The 21587-nt window shown below is 35.7% G+C and overlaps 4 protein-coding genes across 5 annotated transcripts; 2 read left to right on the top strand and 2 right to left on the bottom strand.

Annotated features, from left to right (window-relative positions):
* The first annotated feature begins 87 nt into the window (after positions 1–87).
* On the top strand, positions 88–2715 carry LOC124303236 (major heat shock 70 kDa protein Ab-like). The gene has a single exon (XM_046760211.1). It carries the CDS (start codon positions 274–276, stop codon positions 2176–2178), a length of 1905 nt encoding a protein of 634 aa, XP_046616167.1. The 5' UTR covers positions 88–273; the 3' UTR covers positions 2179–2715.
* A 77-nt stretch (positions 2716–2792) lies between these two features.
* On the bottom strand, positions 2793–9612 carry LOC124303231 (WD repeat-containing protein 6). Of its 2 annotated transcripts, none has more exons than XM_046760202.1 (13): positions 9303–9612; positions 8267–8444; positions 8015–8191; positions 6982–7126; positions 6670–6891; positions 6266–6506; positions 5406–5549; positions 4901–5316; positions 4516–4698; positions 3894–4414; positions 3361–3797; positions 3080–3245; positions 2793–2978 (listed from the first exon to the last, which is right to left on the bottom strand). In XM_046760202.1, the coding sequence occupies exons 1-13, from the start codon at positions 9364–9366 to the stop codon at positions 2915–2917; spliced, it is 2958 nt and encodes a 985-aa protein (XP_046616158.1). In that variant the 5' UTR covers positions 9367–9612; the 3' UTR covers positions 2793–2914. The 2 variants fall into 2 exon arrangements, with proteins under 2 accessions (XP_046616158.1, XP_046616157.1); XM_046760201.1 differs by having other exon boundaries at positions 6092–6506; positions 9303–9610.
* Positions 9613–9660: 48 nt separating this feature from the next.
* On the top strand, positions 9661–12793 carry LOC124303247 (uncharacterized). Its single transcript, XM_046760242.1, has 2 exons — positions 9661–9799; positions 9920–12793. The coding sequence occupies exon 2, from the start codon at positions 10149–10151 to the stop codon at positions 11118–11120; it is 972 nt and encodes a 323-aa protein (XP_046616198.1). The 5' UTR covers positions 9661–9799; positions 9920–10148; the 3' UTR covers positions 11121–12793.
* On the bottom strand, positions 12079–21545 carry LOC124303232 (protein ovarian tumor locus-like). The gene is made up of 14 exons (XM_046760203.1): positions 20746–21545; positions 20127–20376; positions 19155–19407; positions 18860–18998; positions 18615–18784; positions 17954–18346; positions 17619–17766; positions 17015–17093; positions 16570–16840; positions 16185–16406; positions 15887–15927; positions 15365–15491; positions 14861–15226; positions 12079–14545 (listed from the first exon to the last, which is right to left on the bottom strand). Exons 2-14 carry the CDS (start codon positions 20340–20342, stop codon positions 13914–13916), a joined length of 3057 nt encoding a protein of 1018 aa, XP_046616159.1. The 5' UTR covers positions 20343–20376; positions 20746–21545; the 3' UTR covers positions 12079–13913.
* Between the last annotated feature and the right edge of the window lie 42 nt (positions 21546–21587).

Below are 21587 nucleotides of genomic sequence, written 5' to 3'. Positions count from 1 at the left end.
TGGTTGCGTCGCGAATTGTTCGCGCGAAATATAAAGGATGGGAGTCGACGCAATACGCCAGTGTTTAACTACGCGACAAGTCGAGAGGAACTGTTGAAACTTCGCAGTTTTGCTCAAGTCAGCTTATTAACGCTATAAGAATCGAAGAATTAATCAATCCAATCGTGCATAAGTGTCAAAGTTTTGAAGTGTAGTATCAATCCCGGAGAAGAAGAAAGAAATTTTTAATTTTTTTAACAAACGTCGAGTAAGAGTGACTTCAGTGTGTCAAAGATGCCCGCAATCGGAATTGACCTTGGTACGACGTATTCCTGCGTCGGAGTTTGGCAGCAAGGAAAAGTCGAAATAATCGCAAATGACCAAGGAAACCGAACAACACCCAGCTATGTGGCATTTACGGATACCGAGCGGCTGATCGGCGACGCTGCCAAGAATCAGGTGGCCCTAAACCCGGCGAACACTGTGTTCGACGCGAAGCGCTTGATCGGCCGGCGTTTCGATGATCCAAAGATCCAGAATGACATCAAGCATTGGCCTTTCCGCGTTGTTGGAGAGGCAGGAAAACCCAAGATCGAGGTGGAGTTTTGTGGCGAGAAAAAACGATTCAACCCAGAAGAAATCAGTTCAATGGTTCTGACCAAAATGAAGGAGACAGCCGAGGCTTTCCTCGGACAAAAGATCAAAGACGCAGTTATTACTGTCCCAGCCTACTTCAACGACTCTCAGAGGCAGGCAACCAAAGATGCGGGAACCATAGCCGGCATCAACGTCTTGAGAATTATCAACGAGCCTACAGCTGCCGCCCTAGCTTATGGACTAGACAAGAACCTACAGGGAGAACGAAACGTTCTGATTTTTGATCTGGGTGGTGGAACCTTTGATGTGTCGATCCTATCAATTGATCAAGGTTCGCTATTCGAGGTAAAGTCAACTGCAGGAGATACTCATTTGGGTGGGGAAGACTTTGACTCGCGGCTCGTCGAGCATTTTGCAAAAGAATTTGAGAGGAAATACAAGAAGAATCTCAGGAATAACCAACGTGCTATTCGCCGTTTGCGTACTGCAGCTGAACGAGCAAAACGTACTCTTTCCTCTAGTACCGAGGCAACCCTCGAAATCGACGCTCTCTTTGATGGCATTGATTTCTATACTAGAATTTCAAGGGCACGCTTTGAGGAACTTTGTGCAGATCTGTTCAGAGCGACATTAGAGCCAGTTGAAAAAGCTCTTCTTGATGCAAAGATGAGCAAAAGCTCAATCCAAGATATCGTTCTAGTTGGTGGTTCAACACGTATACCCAAGATCCAGAGCCTACTGCAGAACTTCTTCAATGGCAAGCAGCTCAATCTCTCCATCAATCCAGACGAAGCAGTAGCTTACGGCGCTGCTGTACAGGCAGCTATTCTCAGTGGAGAAGAAAGCAAGACCTCCAGTCTTCAAGATGTCCTCCTGGTTGACGTCGCCCCTCTTTCTCTGGGGATTGAGACTGCTGGCGGGGTTATGACTAACATCATAGAACGTAATGCTCGAATCCCCTGTAAGAAGACTCAGATCTTTACCACGTACGCTGACAATCAACCTGGAGTAACGATTCAAGTTTTTGAGGGTGAACGTGCTATGACAAAGGACAACAATCTGCTTGGTAAATTCGAGCTAAGTGGAATTGCACCAGCTCCTCGCGGAGTTCCGCAGATCGAGGTGACTTTTGATATGGACGCTAATGGAATTCTGCGAGTCACTGCTAAGGATACAGCCAGCGGACGTAGCAGTGACATCCGTATCACCAACGACAAAGGCCGGCTGTCCCGTGAAGAAATTGATCGAATGCTATCGGAAGCTGAACGCTACCGTGAACAGGATAGTCAGCAGCGTGAGAGGGTTGCTACAAGGAATCAGCTTGAGAGCTACATCTTTTCTGTCAAACAAGCTGTACAAGAGCAAGGCTCAAAGTTGCCTCAGCAAGACAAAGATATGGTCATCAATCTTTGCGAAGAAACTATCCGCTGGCTCGACAGTAATACCTTGGCTGACAAAGAGGAATATCAACATAAGCTGGAGACGGTGCAGAGGCAGTGCCAGCCCATCATGACCAAACTTCATCAGGGAGGTGGAGGACAAGGATCCGGAAGTCAGACTGGCAATGGATACTCAGGGCCCACTGTGGAGGAAGTTGACTAAATTAAAGTCGACCAAAAGTATATTATATACAATATTAATGTGTATTGAAGCCTCATTATTAGTGTTGTTTCTTAGGCTTTCTGCATTGTTAAAGTTTTTATTTCGTTCACTAACATAAAATAAGTGTTGTTATCTGCCTAGAATGCAGGTTTAAGTTTGCCTAACATATATGTATTGGAACTGAAAAAAATGTATGTTATAATGTAAGAAATACACATAACTTCTGATACTTTTGTAGTACTTTTTGATGTAGGTATTTTGTTTTTTATAAACGAAGATTTGTTAAGTTTTCAATGGAAAAATAAATTTTACTTTACCAGGATGACTTGCATTATAAACGTAAAATGTATTCACTTGATTTAATAAAAAGTTAAAAATTCACGTATAATAATATCGTTAATATGATATAACATTATGTTACAAAGTAATTTTCACATTACAATTTGCTTTGTTAATTTCATGTAATCATAAATTTGCTACATATTGAAATATTAACAAATAAATAAAACTGCTGCCAGGTGCACTGAAATTCACCATTGTTTTTATCCAAACCAATTAATCTACATAATTTTAATAATTCGATTATAAAACTATGCATAAACTTGCTAGTTATTAGTTAGCAATTTTGGAATATCAACTACTGTATCACAATTATGTTGAAATCAAAAGTATAGCTTTTGTTTCTGTACTAATTATAATAAGATCAGAAAATATTTGTTTTGTACGAAGTAGCAGATCACCGCGTTCTTCTTATTAATTCAAATCCTTTGCCATAAGTACATAACAGTGTACTGTCAACGCTAGAAAAATTATGGGTAATTTTAGGAATGTTTACATCAAATTGAGTGTGCACGGGAAGAGTGAAAAAAATTGAAAGTTACATAGGATAATTCGGACTTACTCATTAGCATAACACATTGTCATTCCTTGTACGTCTGCAACGGAAGTAATTGTGTCATGTACTAGGGACACTATCAACTTTATATCATCATAGCGGTAGTTGAATGTTAAAACCTTCTGATCTATCCCAACACTGAAAAGGCTACCACTTTCATTCAATATCAACCCTGGAAAAAAGATGATACATCCATGTTAAATTAGCAAGTATGAAAATGATATGGTAGTTATTTTTGGATTTCAAATTTTAGTTGAAACATTTTTTGCTGCGAAACTATAAAGTACCTGTAACTTGTGTGGAATGTGATGAGGCGGAATTCCACTTCCTAATTTTATGTAGAGATAGCACTCCATTCTCAGATTTAATTTCAAACACGACAAGGCAAAGAAGATTATCATCGCCACCAGTTGCTAATATAAACAACGATTCTTTTAACATTTTCAAATCATAACTGTTGATACCACATTGGTGAAGCTTTAGTTTTGCGAATGGTAAAATAGGAATTTTTGATACAAGCTTATCTTTATCAGGTAAATCTTCAACAATATCATCAACCACATCATTCAGGCACCAAAAGTTGACAATACCATCTGTGGCCATTGTTAGAGCAATTAAATTTTCTTCATAATTGAACAAATGTGTCATTAAAATGCACCGATTGTAATAGGGTATGGCAGTTCGGGTTGATATGTTGCGAGTTTCAATGTCATAGGAAAAAATTCTGCAAATAAAACAATTGTGATCGTGATATGAATAGAATCATCAATCATAAACTTTTTTTAATGTATAACATTCCTACCGATTACACCGTTATTACCTTAAAAATCCATCTGAGCAACCTAGTAGTAGTAAGATGAAATTTGGTTTCCTTGGAATTCTGTATGCATTTATGCTCATGTACCGTGTCTCAGGGTCCATGTAATGACATTGGTAAGATTCTTGCTGCAGAGACTTTCTTTGTTGTTGATCGGTGCCCCGCAACATGTGCGATGCCAATTCTACACAGGTCAAATTGCCAACATGTACTGCATTTTTTTCGAATGTCAAACTTATTAGCCAAACTTTCAGCTGTGCTCTGCCACCTCCAGAGAATATTAGATTTCTGGTACATTCTGCCGTGTTTTGTAAATTAATTAACGATAGTGTTTTGATGCTCGATATGTGTCCACTTAGTAAAGCCATGCTGGTGAATTTCTGATTATTATTACTATCTGAGCCACAGCCGTTTATGTGTGTGACACGAAGAATACGATCCTCTCCGCCAGATATTAATATGTTATGACCAATAGATGTTGGTATTGGTTGAATGCAGTATACCTCTTTTGTATGAAATCCATTCTGCATAAACGTAATCGTTCTTTACATTGGAACTGAATATTATTATGGACGATGTGCTATTATTCATTGCAATCTGATTTGTTAAGCCATAGTTACAATACCTCCACTGCAAGAGTAGCTAGAAAATTTGGTTCACATTTGGCTACATGGATTTGTTTGTCTCGTATGTAAGTAAAGTAAAAATTCCCGTCATTTAGCACATAGTCCCATGACCTATGTCCTCCTCCGCAACGAATTCTTAACAACACCCGCTGATGTGCAGTACTGTATAGGACAAAATCGACCTGCAAAATAGAGCCAACAACTTATGAAACTGTGATACATTTTAGTTAAGAAAGTAAATACTATCGGTTCAGAAGAAATGGGCTCACATTGGATCACACTTCCAGAATGAACTTGCTTAATATGTCTACCCCATATACTTGAAAAACTAATGATATTGTGCGATTACCAGTTATTAGTTTATTTAGGCAATCAAGTTTCTACCTCTTTGAAACCGAGTACGTAGAGATCAGTGCAAGTTTTCAATGTTATGCTAACCCAATCCATCGGCATCTTATCTATTTGTAATGGGCTTATTGTTTTTTGGCCATCAATTTTTTGTAGTTTGTAAAATCTCAAAGTACCGTCTCGGCCTGTAGTCAATAGTTTATCTTCAATAATTTTGCAGGAATGTACACCTAATCTTCCATGAATTTTGAGCAGACTTTGAAAGGGATGTATGTGACAAGAATTCGTCTGATCTGTCAGCAAATTATCAATTCCCACATCACCAATTCGAAAAAGATGAATACTTCCTGCTCGATCTCCACAGATCAATAGATTTTCGTGTACAACAGCTGCGGTTGTCCAACGCTCTCGGCTCTGAGGTAGCAAGTGGTTTGAAATAACTAATGCTGAACCTGCAACGAATATCAGTATTCAGCATGGTTAATTCGAACATAATAACCTATTGGCGAGCATTCTACACAACTACACAAGCTTTACGCACCTTGTACTATTTTTACCGTTTTCATACAGCCTTCTAATCCACATACCAATAAAGAATCTTCATTCAACCAATGCATTGAAAGTACTTTAGAATCCATTATTTTTTGTTCTAAAACTCTTTGTAGGCACCTTGTTTCAGAGTTATCTGCACATACATGTTCAATTATTGATACAAAATTGTACCAACTTTATTTGATCATTGCACACTATTAGAAATTTTGTTCATTTGCACAAGTGTGAAGTGTACTTTCGTAGTGTTGCAATAATTTCTCTGAGAGAATCTGGACGCATTGCATATTCAGTTGCATTTCACATTCGATTACAAAGTAAATTTATCTTGTATATTCACTAGAGGTAACTGATTTATAAAGGCCAAGGGCTTAATTATTCTTGAAATTTAGTGTAAACTAATCTATACAATCCATAGAATCCGTAACTTGAAGAAGCTTCATAAAAACATATTTCGTAATAATCGACATGCTGAGTTAGGTAGCTGAGTTAGGTATCGTAATCAGTAGCACCCTGCTTTTACAAGTTATATTCTGCAGGTGCATATTAAACTTGGTTAATATTTGTTTGAGGCAAGCTTTTTTTCATCAGAGCGCATTCAATAAGCTCAGTTGCATCTTATTTTTGTGCAAATATGATATATTTACTGAAAACCACCAATGCATAAAATTTTCGTACCTTCATATAAAGTTAGATATCCATTCAAAGAAGCAAGACTGACACGTTTTCGATCCGGAGATATCTGCATCACAATATAACTAGCATACTTTGTTGTATCGAGTGATACTTCTTTAAGGCCGGATTCTTTATTGTGAGTTAACATTTTCCCCGTCTGTGTTATGATGACCATACTTGTACTATTTAAAAGTCCTATGTGCTTTGGTACATCGTTCGAACTTTCCAGTGGAATTATTTTTGTTACGAAGTTTGTATTCGCCCTGAGCGGCCATACATGAACAGCTCCATCTCCACCTCCTGTGATTATTGTATTCCCATCCTCAGACACATCAATGCTCCAAATAGGTGCTCCATGATGCGCTTCTATTTTATTGATCAAGGTACCCCTCTTTGTCCAGATGCACACCAGAGAGTCCTTACAGTAAACAATAGAGTATAATTGAAAAACTGGATTGTTGGCAAAGTCTATACCATGAATTTGAGACACTCAATGCCTGCACATGTACTTGAATAAATTGTATAAATTAGGTAATTACCAAAACTGAAGGTAAAATGGAGATTTATAGTGTGACACATACCTCACCTATGCTTATCACAAAATCTTTCCTAATCGCAGCTCTCCACACTCTGGCTGTATGACCAAATATGGTAGTCATTAGAGAAATGTTAGCATTTTTCCATTTTTGAATGCCATTATCAGAGGAGTTAATTCCAACAGACCAAAGTCTAATTGTTCTATCATCTGACGTAGAACATATAAGAGATGTGATGGGATCGAATGTGACGGAGAATATAACACCCTGCAAAAAGCAAATACATATTAAAGTAAATGTATTGTATGTACATTGATGCAAGAATTTTCGATTGCATGAGTGTTGAAAATTACTGACATTATGTCCTCTTAAGCGATGTAAAATCGGTACTTCTTCCCCTATATTAAAATTTCTTACAGCCCATATGAAAATTTCCTGGAATACTGTACCAGCAAACACTACAAAATTATCAGCCTTATCGCTAGTGACTGATCCACCATATCTATATTCTCTTTCTCAGGAATAATATAGGAACATATCACCACACCCGTTTATGATTAACATAATTGAATTAATGCTTGTGCCGGATTCTAAATTTGGTTGATGGTAAATAGTTTGTCAAACAATCCATGACATGTTGTGTACCTTAGATAAAATAAGAAAATATATGCCTGAACTTGGCTATGGTACTATGTATAGTTAGTTGATGGATAAATGATGATTAGATTGTAGATGACTGTTGGTTCATCTCTTCTCTTAGACATAAAATATAAACCAGTCTTGAAGTGTTATGTGAGTGGAGTAAGATGTATCACGAAACTAAGTTTAAAACAAAGATCTTACGTAGCATGAACATATTTTACATTTTATTTTTTACCAAATATTGACATGTGTGATATTAATAATATGAGATTGTGCATTGAGAATGTAAAGTAGATGGTTTTACAAAAAATTACTTAGCCTTGATGGTGCATCTGATAATTTTTGTAAAGAAAGCATAGTGTAAAAGATTTTTTGAAGCTATGCTTTTTTAGGCCTCCCTGGGTACTTCGCTTGCCTGAAGAGTAACTCGAGAAAAACGTATGCGCGCAAGAAAAACATACGTGTATGCGTACGTACGGTGGGTGGAACCTGAGAGGCCTTCCGCCAAGAGTGGGAAAAGCTTGCCTGAGAAGTAACTCTAAAATAATGTATACGAACGTGCAAAGTATAGCTTTTGTCGGATGTAAAATTGCTTTTGTACTATTACGTCCTTATACTAAAAAATGCACTTTCTTATACTGTCGCAGAAACGATTATTTTGAGTCCGCAACGTATGTAAAAAAAGACACATAAGCCATACTTGCTTTAGATGAAAGCATAACTGTTTTGAACAGTAAGAAAAGGATACAAAATACATTTTTCTTCACATTGGAATTCCTTGGCCTCGTTTTTCAGCCAATCGTAAACATACAAACAGTTATGTGCAAATAGAATGGCAAGCTTCGAAGGCTCATTGTTGCTGCTACACCAACTTGCAGCAATTACCCAGTCATTGAATCGATGAACGGCGTTGTACAATGTAGTTCTGCATTAGAGTATCTCATGGTAAAGGAAAATGTTTGGCCGATGGTTATCAAATATCAGTTTTTGATGAACTTACAGTACCGTTTTATTAGAAGATTTCACTTCTACTATGCCTATTTGTTTTCCACCAAATACAGCCAAGTAATTCCCAGGACCTTTCACAATACCATGAATTTTATCTGGATAGCACACATCTAACTTTGATATGAAGTTGTTAGTTGATTTCTTATATACACGTAAGGTATATCCTATTCCTGAAATTAATGAAAGCATTTGTGTTGAGTAAAACATTACCAAAGAGCATACTAAAGTCTGCATTAAAAAAATAAAAATATTAATATTTAAAAGAAAGACTTTGCCTGTGATAAATACAACTTGATACCTATCATTCAGACCATGAGAAACAAGCTACACTAAAATTTACATCATCAATTTCTCTTTAACATCATCAGCTTCTCTTTAATATCATTAAATCTTTATGAACAAATTTTAACTTTAGTGATATGATAAGTTATAATGATAGAAGTAAGGACTTGGTTATTCCAACTACAGAATGAATTTACACGAGTCACTTTACATATTCCAAATCTTTGTGCACCCTGAACATTTGACTAATGTTAGAATAAGTTTAATATCAGCTATGACGTTGCTCGAGTTCTAATGAATTATCTTAACTGGTTACTATTCAAAAACTCAAGGGATTTATGTATCATGCATAACTTCGCTGGGCATCACAATATTTTCGGATGACCCATGCTTGACTCGTATACAATGATTACTTTTACCAATTGTTGCACAAGCATATGTCTGCGGTGACTCGTGTAGGTTTCAATTTCTAGTGTAGATGTAGGTAGCGTGAAATTAAATATCATTATACTGGTATTAAAAGAGCAAAATATGTACAAAAAACTGGCTCACGTCACTAATACAGCGGTTGAAAAAGTTCTTTACAAAAGTATTGTTTTCATAAACATACATAGGTTTTTCACGTTTTTTACAATGATATTTCACACTGAAAACCTGATAAATAACAACTTAGTAATACATTGACCTGCTGATTTGATTGACCATGAGTAAAATATGCAGTGAAATAAATAAATTACAAAACGAACCTACAAAAATGTAGTCACCCACGCTAAGTACGGCAAGGACGTCGGTGCTCAGTAATTCTGACATTTTTGATATTTAAGTAAAAGTGTGTTACCAAACGAAGAGTACATAACACTACCCTAACCTATCGTATGTCCATATCTGTTTACCGCGTTTACTACACTCGCATGGAACTTAAATTCTGTGTTTTCCATCTAGTGGTAAAAAGTTGAATCTAATCGTCTTCGAGTTGATCACGTGGTTATCACACAATTCTGGGATGTACCGGACCAAATGCTGGACTTCCCCTTGCCTTTCAGAAATTTTCTCCACTGTCCTTTCGAGTTGAGACTTATGTAAACATTGATAGTGCTGTGATAATACCGATATCCAGTTACTCGGCTTGACTAACAACTTTCACCGTCATACGCATTCAGTTCCAATTCAGTTCCATTACGATTTTGCTGTAGCTGTGGACATGGAAAATATAAATGCGTAAAAAACGGATTATCCTCAAATGGTAAGTCGCGCCAATTATCTTTATTGCCAAAAGGGTTACAAGTATCAAGTCACCCTAAGGGAGACTCCATTGCGTAGCCCTACACAAATTATGCAACTATAAATAAAGCAATATTTCCAGATTTCTGATGTATGGAAATACTTAAGTTAACTTTTGTTGGATTCGACTGCTACTGATGATTTATCAAAATTGAACCGAAGCAACCAAGACACGGAATCCCTGACTAGCAGAAAAGTGATGACTTGTCGAAATTGAACCAAGGCAACTAAGACACAGAATCCCTGACTAGCAGGAAAGGTCTGAAAATTTTTTTATTGTGCAGCCTGGACTTACAAAAAGAACATACAAGATGAATTTGAGCTGTTCGCTACCGAAGATCAGCGTTAGTCATTTGACATACTTGAAGCAGATTAATTTGAAAAACTATTATACAAGTGATCCTGAAAGTGTAATTGTTAATTGCAAAATCTGTAAATTCAATATGCCAACCAATCATGTTTTCGAACATACGGTCAGTAAACGACACAAATATAATAAACTGTTGGTTCGTATTGTACAAAATTCTTCTTATAACGGGGATATGGACTTTTTCATCAAAGACATTGATAGCCTAGAATGTAGGTATTGTACTGCGCTAGTAATTAACAGCAATGAAGACAACCTTGTTGTCAATCATCTTCAAAGTATTACACATAGATATAAGAAACAGCAATACCTCACGAGAAGTAGCTGTAGTAGCGTGGTAGATCTTTCAGTTCAATGTGACATGACACTTAGGCCTTTGGACAGCTTGTTGACCTATAATAAGAAGTATGCGAACCAAATGCATAATTTAAGTAAAAATTTGCCAAAGCCAAAAGTAGCAAGTGTTGTTGTTAAAGTTAATACGACAAAATCCTCTGCATTTTGTGGTATTAAAGATACACAGCGCAGAAAAAAAATACCAAAATGTATTACTGTTGATGAGAATGATATTTGTATGTGCACAGTTTGTACCAAATTTATTCCAAACACTACTGTGAATATAAATCAACACGTTGACGGTAAGGCACATAAAATTCAGTTGCAAAAGTTGCAGGAGACTGCAGGCGAAGATATAGAAGATAATGAGAGCTACTGGTGCAAAGATTGTTGTAAAAAAGTCCCAAATAATAAACACAATATAGAGCTACATAACACTGGTAGAAAACATCTGAGCAAAATTAAAGCACCCTCAGTATCTACAGAAAACATAGAGCATAAAGGCAAAAACAAAGTAAAAGATCCCATAACAATAATGCATGATCTGTGCTTGCGGGTCCAACAGCTTGGACAGTACTAAACTAATAAATCAGAAATTGCGTCCGGTAGGAGTGAAAAAAATGGAAAGAAACTTTCTATGATTTATAAATTGGCTGCAAATTTTGAAAAAGGACCGGAGGTACATTCACACAAAATAGACTATTTCATACAGGTTAGTGGTACCTGGGCACGTAAAATTGTCGTGTAACCCTACCAATCTTATCTCATCATAATATGCACGATCACATTAAAACTGAAAAGCACAACCATAACGTGTGAAACGATCAACGATTATTGAGGTATGAAAATGCAGAAGAACTATCTGTTAGCAAAATTTGTGGCAAATTATTTCTCAAAGGCAACAAGTCTGCACATATCAATAACAGAAAACATCTACGGGGGGTTTCAAAGATTCCTTTGCCCAGTAATAATATGGGTAGTGATAAAATAAATGTGGGTGAAGTGCCATACTTTGCATTTCCACCACATATTATCATTATTGGGAGTTAAGCATGTAATATTTGCCACTTGCTTTTCACAGATATACATTTCATAGATGATCATGTAACTAGCTTAAGGCACCACGAAAATCTCTTGAAATGGACTCAGTTAATACCTGGATATGGGAATCCAGAAACGCTATGGGGCTGCAAAACATGTAACAAATTAATATCAAAATGCAATCAAGATGAACACATCAACACCCAAATATCAGAGAAAGACAGTAGAGTTAATTTTCACAGCCTGGAAGTTCTTAAGCCCTCAGGTACATTAAATGTGATTAATTCTGTGACAAGACAATTAGTTTAGATGCATAGTAATATAGTTTTAAACTGTTATTGACAGTATCGACCTCCTTTGAGTGCAGAGGCAAACACTTGGAGTGGTTTATCTGCCAGTCTCAGTATTTTATATCAGCGGTCCTTACTATTTTCTGAAGTCTCATATTAATATCCAGCAAAATGAGCTTTACCATTTGATGTAGTTTTTTAAGCATGTTACATTTTTTCTTTAACAACACAGCATTCTTTTTTATATTTAGGCCCAGCACTGTATCGATTAAAGTGATTAGTATTCTGCACGTGGAAGATGATAAAAATATGAGTGTTGTATATACAATTATAAACAGTACATTTGTAGACAAGAACTTGGGTCACAACTTAAGTATTGTTTTCAGACACCTATGAACTATAGTATAGTATTCTGTAGTACCTGAGCAACACCAATAGTAAGACATATTCGAAAAGTCACTTGAATATATTTTTGGAACATTGGTATTTTGTCTTACGATTGACATGTGTGTTGTCTGCAAACTGTCAAAGAAGTTGGTACTGTACAGAAGAGAATTTTATTATATGTTGATTTCGGTTATTACATATTTAAAAATGACTATGTTGCTTTTATCCAAAATTACTTTAGTAATCGAGAGTTTAACATGTCTCGACCACCTTCATTGATTTAGCAACTAGTATAGAGTCTAATCTGAATTTGTTATCATAATGGGATATAAATTAGTAATGGATAGTTTATTAAATATAATGAATGTATGTTTATTTACTGATATTCGATCACAAGTTTAGGGTAAGTTTGAACAATATTATTTTTTAAACGCATAAACTAAACAGTCACGTAAATAAAAGTGAAAAGAAATTTTTTCAAAGTACATGTATAGTAGCGAGTAGTACCAACGAAAATATACCTTTTTCAAAGAACTATTTAGTATTTTTATTACTATTACTATTTTTTTTAACACATTGTTGTTTTTTATTGCTTACTCAATACAGATTCTAAATTGTTCTTTATAATAAGTCATAGAGACTTTTATTTTTAATAGATGCTAAAAGAAAGGCAAATATTACGGGTATCTAAGAAACATATTTCCGAGAGCCTCAAAGCTTTGAACTATATCACAATGAAATGGGCAAGCGTAGTCCGAACGAATAGACATCATAGTCAAATATGTCATGGTGTAAAAGTAGAAAAATATCATAGTCATTTTGTAATTATCAGCAATACATTATGACATGAAAGGTTGAAGACACATCTGGTGTAAATGCAAACTATTTCAACAGCATACATTGAAACTGAATATTTCTGCTCTACTTTCCATGTGTCAGCTATATAATTATATGGTTCTATTCCATGAAGCAACCAAAAGACTACAGGTATGAATTTCTTAAGAATAGTTCTATTCAGAATGTTTACACTGTATTTGTTTAAAATTTTGCCTCTCATCTCTTTCAGTTATGAACTATTCAAACGACACTTATAAATCGTTGTCAATTACATCTATAAAGATTTTTGTAGGTATATTAACTTCAGAAGAAATAACAGTGTAATATAGGTAATACAACAAAATTGTCATAGATTCATCACAGATCAATCTTATGATTATAGTAAAAATATTATTTTCTGGAGATAAATACTCTTTGTGTAGTAATCAACGATTTCTAATTATAGTTTGAAATTGCCGACATAAAGACGCTACAAATAACATCTCAAATTTTTTTACTTTTAGCTTTGCGTTAATTATTGAATACCATATCAGACTTTATCGCTAGTACTCGTTACTTGAAAGAAAGTCCATTTACTAATAATTTTTTCAGACTATCATCGTTGTACTTAACGTAAACTCCAGTTCACAGAGATCGCAACTACAATGGTATCACACTAAAGGAAAATTTGGTTTCTTATATAAAACGTTTAGTCATGTGCAACAATAAACGTCTGAAAGAATCCTTGCAGGAAAACCTTAACGGAATTAACTTCACTTATCAGGGTCAGTATTTTTGGCTTCAGAATTTTTTTAATCGATAAAGTGAAAGATTGTGAATTATTGGGATAAATTAGAACTCTGAGTTCCATTTGGTGAACCTGGCACCGGTGCAGGAGGTGGAGAATACTGAACGTAATGTGGTAAGGGCATCGTTTGAGTTTGTCCTGGCATTGCGTACCAATTCTCTGGTGCATTTTGTGTCGGAATAGGGGGATACATACTCGTGGGATACATGTATTGTGAATACAAAGGATAGGGTTGTCCATAGTTCTCACCTCCAGGGTATATGCTTTGTGGAAAGTGACTTACATTGTTACCGTCACTTATGTCTGAATGAGGAATGTAAGGAAGAGAAAAATTTTGATTCGTAGGATAAAACTGATTTTGAAATGTGGATTCGGCATCAGTGGAATAATACGGAACAGCCGTATAAATTGGTGGCTGCGAAAAGGGAAGCTGGTTTACAGGATTTTGGTAGACAGTGTTACTTCCGGTATGAGCAACCAGGTTGTGTGCGGGGGAAATTTGCTGCCCTTCTGAGCTATGCAGATTCTGAACACAAATGTTCTTTGCAGCTGGTAAGTCGACGTTGCCAACACTTTGCGGATGCTGGAAAGTCTGTTCTTGTTGCTGGTGGTGATGTTGCTGCTGTGACGGTTGTTGCTGTTGACGAGAATTTCGATAACGACCTGCAAAATACATTATATTACAAATGCATTTTAGCTACCAAAGCTAAATATTTCTATGAAATTACCATCGAAAATTTATAATTCCAGGCTGCGAAAAAAAAGGTCTTTTCAATAAATTACTATGAGGATCAGGTTCCTATTAAGAGAGTACCCTTACTCTAATTGGCATTACTTTTCGATAAATTTTGTGTAATCAGAAACGTAAGTTGCATGAAAAATGTTTCAATCAGTAATATCTCTAGATCCTAGATCCTACACAATCCTAGATGAATAAAATTCCAACTTTACGTTATTAAAAGTTCATTTTCGACAAACCATCAAAATTTTTCTTGAAACGTGGAGCAAGGCTATTTCTATTTGCCCTTTGATTGTCTTTGTTGTTGGGAGTGGATGGTTCCTTTAGCTTCTCATTGCTTGGGCTATACGGTGTGGATTGTTGTACTAGTATAGTGTGCGGTGAAGCTCTATTTTCTGATAGAGATTGAGAATCGTTTCGAACTATTGACTTATGAGAGCCGTGATTATTCAAGTTTGCTCTACCATGTGCTTTCCCATTATTTGGCAGATAGTCACGATTTGAACAGGTTTGTTCCCCCTGATGTTGAGATATCACTAACTTGTGTTGGAGGTTTTGAGTGATGTGGGATACATCATCTTCGTTCAATGTTGAGGATTCATTGGCTAGAGAAACAAAACATAAATTCTGTTGACTTCGGGAAAGTCTTGTAAATAATAAATAGTAAATTGTTGATGCATTATTAGACTATTACTGCAAAGCTAGATGTTTGTTAATGATCATTAATACACAGTTTAGAATACCAGTTAAATGGTTTCCCATCAGATTATTATATTGACTGTGCATGTTAGTTTGTGAGACGTAACATGTTCCACATGTCATTGCCTGACTGGCTCCACATCCAATCCAGCCACAGTTGGCCCGGTAATACTGGAAATAGATACTTTGTTTAAATTCCTTTCAGTGTTTGAAACATTGTAAACGATATTCAGCTGTTTTGCTACCCTCCAATTTCTTGAAAACTTCATTGATTTTAAATAAATATTTTTACAGTTAGTCTATTCGGTTAAGGCATAGCCTGCAGGGTGATTGTTCAAGTTAGGTTCCAATTATGATGGTTGTGATTAGTTGAAATTTTCATTCTCAAGTTGAAACATTTGTTGTATCACTCTCGTTAATGCGCGATCAGTTCGTGCACGTAATGTTTTCAGCGCCAATTGTATTTGTGATATTACGTTACCTACAACTCTTTTAACGATTGCTCTATGCGATATCGTACTGTAAAAATCAAGGAACAGAAGTGATTATGTAGAATAGAAACTTACTTCTACTCCTAAATTGTAGTAGAACCTCAGAGTTGCCAAATCTGCAATTTAAAAAGTAGTATTCATTATTTAAGGCTTATTACTTAAACCAACAAAAAGGGCGATAGCACATTGCATATTATGAACTAATTAATTGCTTACTCATGCTACACAAGTAGTTTTAAAAATGATATCTAAAAAATAGTGGAACTACCTTTCTAAATTTAGCGCAAAATTAGTAATAAATTGGAACGTAATGTTTAGTGTGAAGAATTTTGTAAGTAAACAGAGATTCTGGTCGTTACAAAGTAATTTCTACCTGAGAGTGGCAAGTCACTTCCATTAACCTCGATACTTTTTGAAACAGAAGTATTTACAGACTGCAGCACTTGATTGACTTGAGCAGTGGGACGTAAGGAGTCCATGGCCGGTGGAGAATACGATGTACCATTGCTAATATAAAATTGGGGAGAAGGTATAATGTTGCAATCTGCTGCTGGATAGTAAATATTTCCACTTCCACCAAGGTACTGTGCAATATCTGGAAAAGAATAACACACTGAATTAGCAAGATAGGCAATTTCTATTCAATTTCGTTATCGGTTCGAACATTCAAGAAACTGTAAATTTTAGAATTCAATGATACATCAATCATTTTATTTCAATAAACGTGGATATTTGTTTATATCACCAAAATGACCTACTCCCTTGAGTTGGATAGTAGACTTCGTTTTGTGTATTACGGTTACAGTTTTGAGAGCCATGGGAAGCAATTTCTGGTGTAATGGTAGTTGGGGCTGTAGCAGAGATTTGTTTTTCTGCGACTTCACTAGTCGAGGTTACTTTATCACCATTATTGGTTGGATTAGAGTTCTTAGTGTTATCGGATTTTGTCACACCTGGTTGCAAAGATTCACCTATATTTGAACGAGGTCCATCGAGTATAACTGACACTGGCATAACGTCAATGGAAGTCTGAAAGATATAAAAAAGAATATAATTCTATCAAACTATTATTAACAGTTTTCAGACCTATAAAAATAGATAGAGTACTATATAGTGGGGTATATCTGGGCATATCAAATTGTTCGTCAGAAAATTTTCAATGGATGCCTCAATCAAATATCAGAAAGTCAATTTTGCACTCACATTTACTGCATAGCCCTGATATGTGGTGAGTGCTTCCATGGCATACGCCTTATATGATGAAGATGAATCCTCGCTGTGTCTGTTGGAATAAAATAAAATCACAGATTCAATGCAATTTATTCCCTAATAAAAACGGCGATTACACAATAAACAGAGGAAATGAAGTGTGAATAGTGCATATTCAACAAGTCCAGAAAATAAATTCTGCAAGATTGTGTAAAGATGTGACTACCTGAGTCATCCAATCATATTTATGGGGTTAAAGTTCGGTAAAACCTCACACATTACCATATGAAAAGTGTGCACAGTAGTAAATATGCTCTAGAAATATAAATTATTCACAGAAGACTATAATTAAAGAATCACGTAATTTACAATAAAATGACATTTTAGGTAAACTAGCATGACAAATGCTATGTGTGGATATGTAAGCGGGTTAAAGAGACTTTCGACATGAGTTGGACTTTTTTAATTTACCGATACAGTTACTCTTTCACAGTTACGCTCTTGCCATAGAATTCATAAAATGATACGTAACTTCTAATCGGATTTCTTAACATCTGGCAATAATAATGCGCTCCATAAAACAGATGTATTTATTTACCCAGATTCATTTTCCCACTGGGTATTTTCTTCCTCGTGAACTTTGTTATTATTTTTGTCAGTTTGTTTAGTCGTCAAAGAGTTTAAGTTGATTGCCAAATCTTTTATCTTCTTAGTGTTTCCATACCAAGATTTTTTCCATTTCTGACCTGTTCAAAGTAATGAAATGAATAGTAGTACAAGGGCACCTCATTTGAATACACATATTTTGCTTTATGCGGAGAAGCCTCACATAAGATAGAAGGTTAGTAAGGGCTAAAACGTACATTTTAAAACACCATTTAAAAGGTGACAAAATTTCAGATAATTTGTCAGATAATATAAAAAATTACGTACTACCGGTCTCGTAGATAGGATTTTTTTTATGATTGGCAAGGGGCCAACTCGGTTGCTTGTTTTTTTTTTGTGTAATTGGTTTCAATGAAGAATAAGGTACGGTCTTTTTCTCGCCTAGTTCTTCAATGAAAACAACAACGGGGCCTTCGTTCTTGCTCATTTCTTGTATGTGACCACTGAAAATCACAGAGTCTTTCTTCCCAGGTTTTTTGGTACTCTTCTGATCATTTCCATTGTTATCTTTACTTGATTTTTCGCCAAGATTGATATTATAGGTGGAATTATTGTTGGTTTTGTCAAGTTCGTCTTCTTTCGTATCCATATGAACCAAACATTTGCCACCCACTTGAAGTTCGGAACTGTTGTATTTCATCCAACCTGCATTTCTTATCTCTGCATAAGGAAATAGGATCACGTTAATTTTTTACCACATGTAGTAGTTGATCATAATCAGAATTGAAAAATCTATTATAAGGATTGAAACTCGATGTTGATATTACCTCAATCAAATTTGTATATGCTGCATTTTGAATTAACATGTATTAGTATTGGTACTAACAGTGCTTGCTGGGCATAATTGGATATCATTATGAGGACAGAATACTATTTCTAATTAGTGATAAGCAACACGCAAATAAATTCATTGCAATTGTATGCATACCTCTTCTTATTTCGTGCCATATGTCAAAATCAGTATTACGATATATGTTGGGATCTAATGCTTTGGCTATTCTGTAAGGAAAAGGTGTGATGCTTTTGGCCACAACCTGAGATTCTTCAGTTTCCTCGGTACTTTTTTCCAGCTTGTTAAAAAGTTCCACTGTAAGCTGTCTAAACAATTGACAAATATTCCTATTACCTAATTTATTCAGAAGCCACGAAGTTAAGTTACAAGGTACAGCTTACTCTCTGATTTCTAAATTCTCCTTGAGAAAGAATTTATCGTGGGATATATTGTTGGATCGTTCATGAAGCATTTTGAAGACTGCGTTGTCTACATCAGCCATTTGAAAAACATCTTTGTAAAGTGTTTGGTATACAATAGCTGAAAGAAATTTCATCCTCATTGGGGTAGTGTTCAATGTGCACTATAAATTTCTTGCCAAATTTGTAACATTTTACCAAGTAAGAAAAACAATACAATAAACCACAAAAATCTTTTTATATTTTTAAGCTACTGTAGCAAAAAAAAAAAATTTACATTGGCAGAAAGCTGCAGTAGAGATGAAATCTCTGGCGTAGATAGTTTCATACTGTTTTGGTGGTATATGACACAAGTAAATAAGCTTTTCGAAACCGTTACTGGTAACCAATTGCCGAGTTAGCTTTTGTCCATTGAACATAACAACATCTCTCTTATAAAGTAGCGACATTGCCTTAATTTCAAGCATTCCTCCCCACTCAGTAAAATATGACATCTGCTCCAAGTAACTCTCAAACGGAATGCTGATGCTCTAAATGAAAGAACGTGACAATTTATAAACAGAATCTCACCAGAAACTTTCGAGCGCCCTGTAGTATACGTGTACACTAGTAACGAGTAAATTCAGTTGAAGGATTTAACACAAGTTACAATAAATTGTTATTCAACCTGACACTATTTCAGACCTGGTACACATTTTCAACCTCTCTCTTACTTCAAATCTTATTTACTCGAAACTTTGTTACTGGTTAGGTTTATGGCTTTTGAACCTTATTGAATGAAGCTGAAGCTAGCTTAACAGTTTAATGAGGCAGCGAAATTGAAGAATCAAAATTTTGTTAAATCTTATGGCGAGCTTATAGTTTCACAAAATTATGGCGTAAGACTATAGTACTTTAGCACATTTAAAAGAAGTTCAGCGTATATCACTGCTTATTCTGGTTGCTAGCTTGAGCCTCAGCTTTCTAAAATTCTCTTGATTTCAAGTAAAATGTCAATTTATATTTTCAGCCAAGCAAGTGGCGAGGAAAGAGGAGGGTCTTTAGCGGGGGGCATGAGAAGACTAAGGGGCAGTGCATAAAGTGTACACACAGCTCCTAGTACACTTTCTCTCAAATCCAGAAGGATTAAATTTGGAAGTGAAAAACAGACCCTGAAACACTGCCATAGACGAATATCAATGAAATAGTTGAAACAAGCGTATTCGTCATTTAATTTTCATTTAAAATTGTGTCGATTGTCAGTAGTTACCTCTTCAAAAAGGTTTTTGTTGTCCCTCATATACCTGACACATTCCTCTCTAACTTTGATGTGAAAATGCTGGGTCAAATAGACCTGCTCACTGATAGCCCTGAAAAGGCAAGTTGGATCCCTTGGTGCATGCTTGCGGAAATATCCTTCAGTATGCAGCCATTCGTCGACGGGTTCTGGCATCCGCTTGCATGGTTTTCGGGGTGATATATCCATGAGTTTTGAAGATGCCCACAGACAATGTATTAAGCTGTAAAATGTCACAATTTCATCATTTTTACGTCATTGGTAAAGACATTAAATTGAAATTGGAAAGGTGGGCATACAGAGTTTTAGTAGTATGTAAAAGTAATCGTAATCAATGTTAACTCCAGACTTTCCAAGTTTCTGAATAATTAAAAAACTGTGTCTTTTAAAACTTGTATACGACTGTGAGAATGACTTATTTTTGACAATTTTACGACGTACATTAATGGAAAGGCTCCATAATATGGAATAAGACAAAACGATACATTCGAATAGTCGAAGCACGTGGGTATTATGAGGATTTATTACATATTTTACATGTTATATCGTTAGTTTCGCGACAATAACATTGTATGAGGTAAAAAATTTTTACCTGTATCACGATAATTGCGGATGAAGTAGCAGTATTTGAGATTGATAGTATGGAATGTGAACGCGAATTCGAACAGAAATCGTTGAATAACGTCAACAATATTCGACCGTCCAAGAGCAAAGAGTTTTTGCTTGTTGTGTTACACCGTCGGTGACCTGAGTCAAGTGGAGAATTCGACCGCCGATTAACCGTATAGGTGCGGCGGAATCCGGAGGTGATCGTAAACGCGATTTGTTGTCATTATTAGGAACAGCCAACCTCTAGTTTCGAATGCGATGCGATAGAAATTTTACGACGTAGAAAAAATATAATGAGAAAGAAAGTGGCCTTGATTATTTCCGAGAAAAAATGAAGTCAAATAAATTATACGTGGATTATTTGTTATGGAATATCCGGTGAGAAAAATAGCTATACTATCGGCGCGGAAATTAATGACCGTTTGATATACCTACAATTCAAATTAATGATCCGGAAATGAAAGAAAGTTTCTTTTGAGGCTCACTGTTTGACCAGATTTTTTCAAATTGACGTACTGCTCTCTTTTATGCAAAATCCGTTGCAATTAAATATTCTCAATGCTTACTGAAATATTAACAAACTTGGTGAAATTACAAGAAATTACGCAAGGCAGGTTAAGTCATGTCCGTGAAATCAGCTGATTTCCTTTGCCGCATGGCGTCATATTTAAAAACCGCAAATGAATGCCACAAGTTGCCACAAGCCTAGATATTGTACAATTAAAATGATACGTGTCACTAGTGATCCCAAACAATTAAGATGGCGTGATTGTTCTCCGCAATTGTAACAGCTTTTATCTCGCCATCAAATGGAATATATCAATA

This window comes from Neodiprion virginianus, chromosome 4 (assembly GCF_021901495.1).
Source record: "Neodiprion virginianus isolate iyNeoVirg1 chromosome 4, iyNeoVirg1.1, whole genome shotgun sequence".
In the NCBI taxonomy this organism is placed as follows: Eukaryota; Metazoa; Arthropoda; class Insecta; order Hymenoptera; family Diprionidae; genus Neodiprion; species Neodiprion virginianus.
Note: the sequence above shows the minus strand (reverse complement) of the source record. Positions and strands in the feature narration are given on the sequence as shown.

Bases quoted from the DNA above. Each gene is read 5' to 3' on its own strand.
- LOC124303236 (XM_046760211.1), top strand. From the start codon at position 274: ATGCCCGCAATCGGAATTGACCTTGGTACGACGTATTCCTGCGTCGGA.
- LOC124303231 (XM_046760201.1), bottom strand. From the start codon at position 9,366: ATGTCAGAATTACTGAGCACCGACGTCCTTGCCGTACTTAGCGTGGGT. The intron at 7,127-8,014 runs GTATCCTTTTCT...AAGAGAATATAG, and splicing joins TGTGAAGAAAAATGTATTTT to ATATGGTGGATCAGTCACTA. The intron at 5,317-5,405 runs GTGCGTAAAGCT...TATTCGTTGCAG, and splicing joins AACGGTAAAAATAGTACAAG to GTTCAGCATTAGTTATTTCA.
- LOC124303247 (XM_046760242.1), top strand. From the start codon at position 10,149: ATGAATTTGAGCTGTTCGCTACCGAAGATCAGCGTTAGTCATTTGACA.
- LOC124303232 (XM_046760203.1), bottom strand. From the start codon at position 20,342: ATGGATATATCACCCCGAAAACCATGCAAGCGGATGCCAGAACCCGTC. The intron at 18,999-19,154 runs GTAAATTTTTTT...AATTTCTTTCAG, and splicing joins TACTGCAGCTTTCTGCCAAT to CTATTGTATACCAAACACTT. The intron at 15,928-16,184 runs GTAGAAATTACT...TTTAAATTGCAG, and splicing joins AAGTGACTTGCCACTCTCAG to ATTTGGCAACTCTGAGGTTC.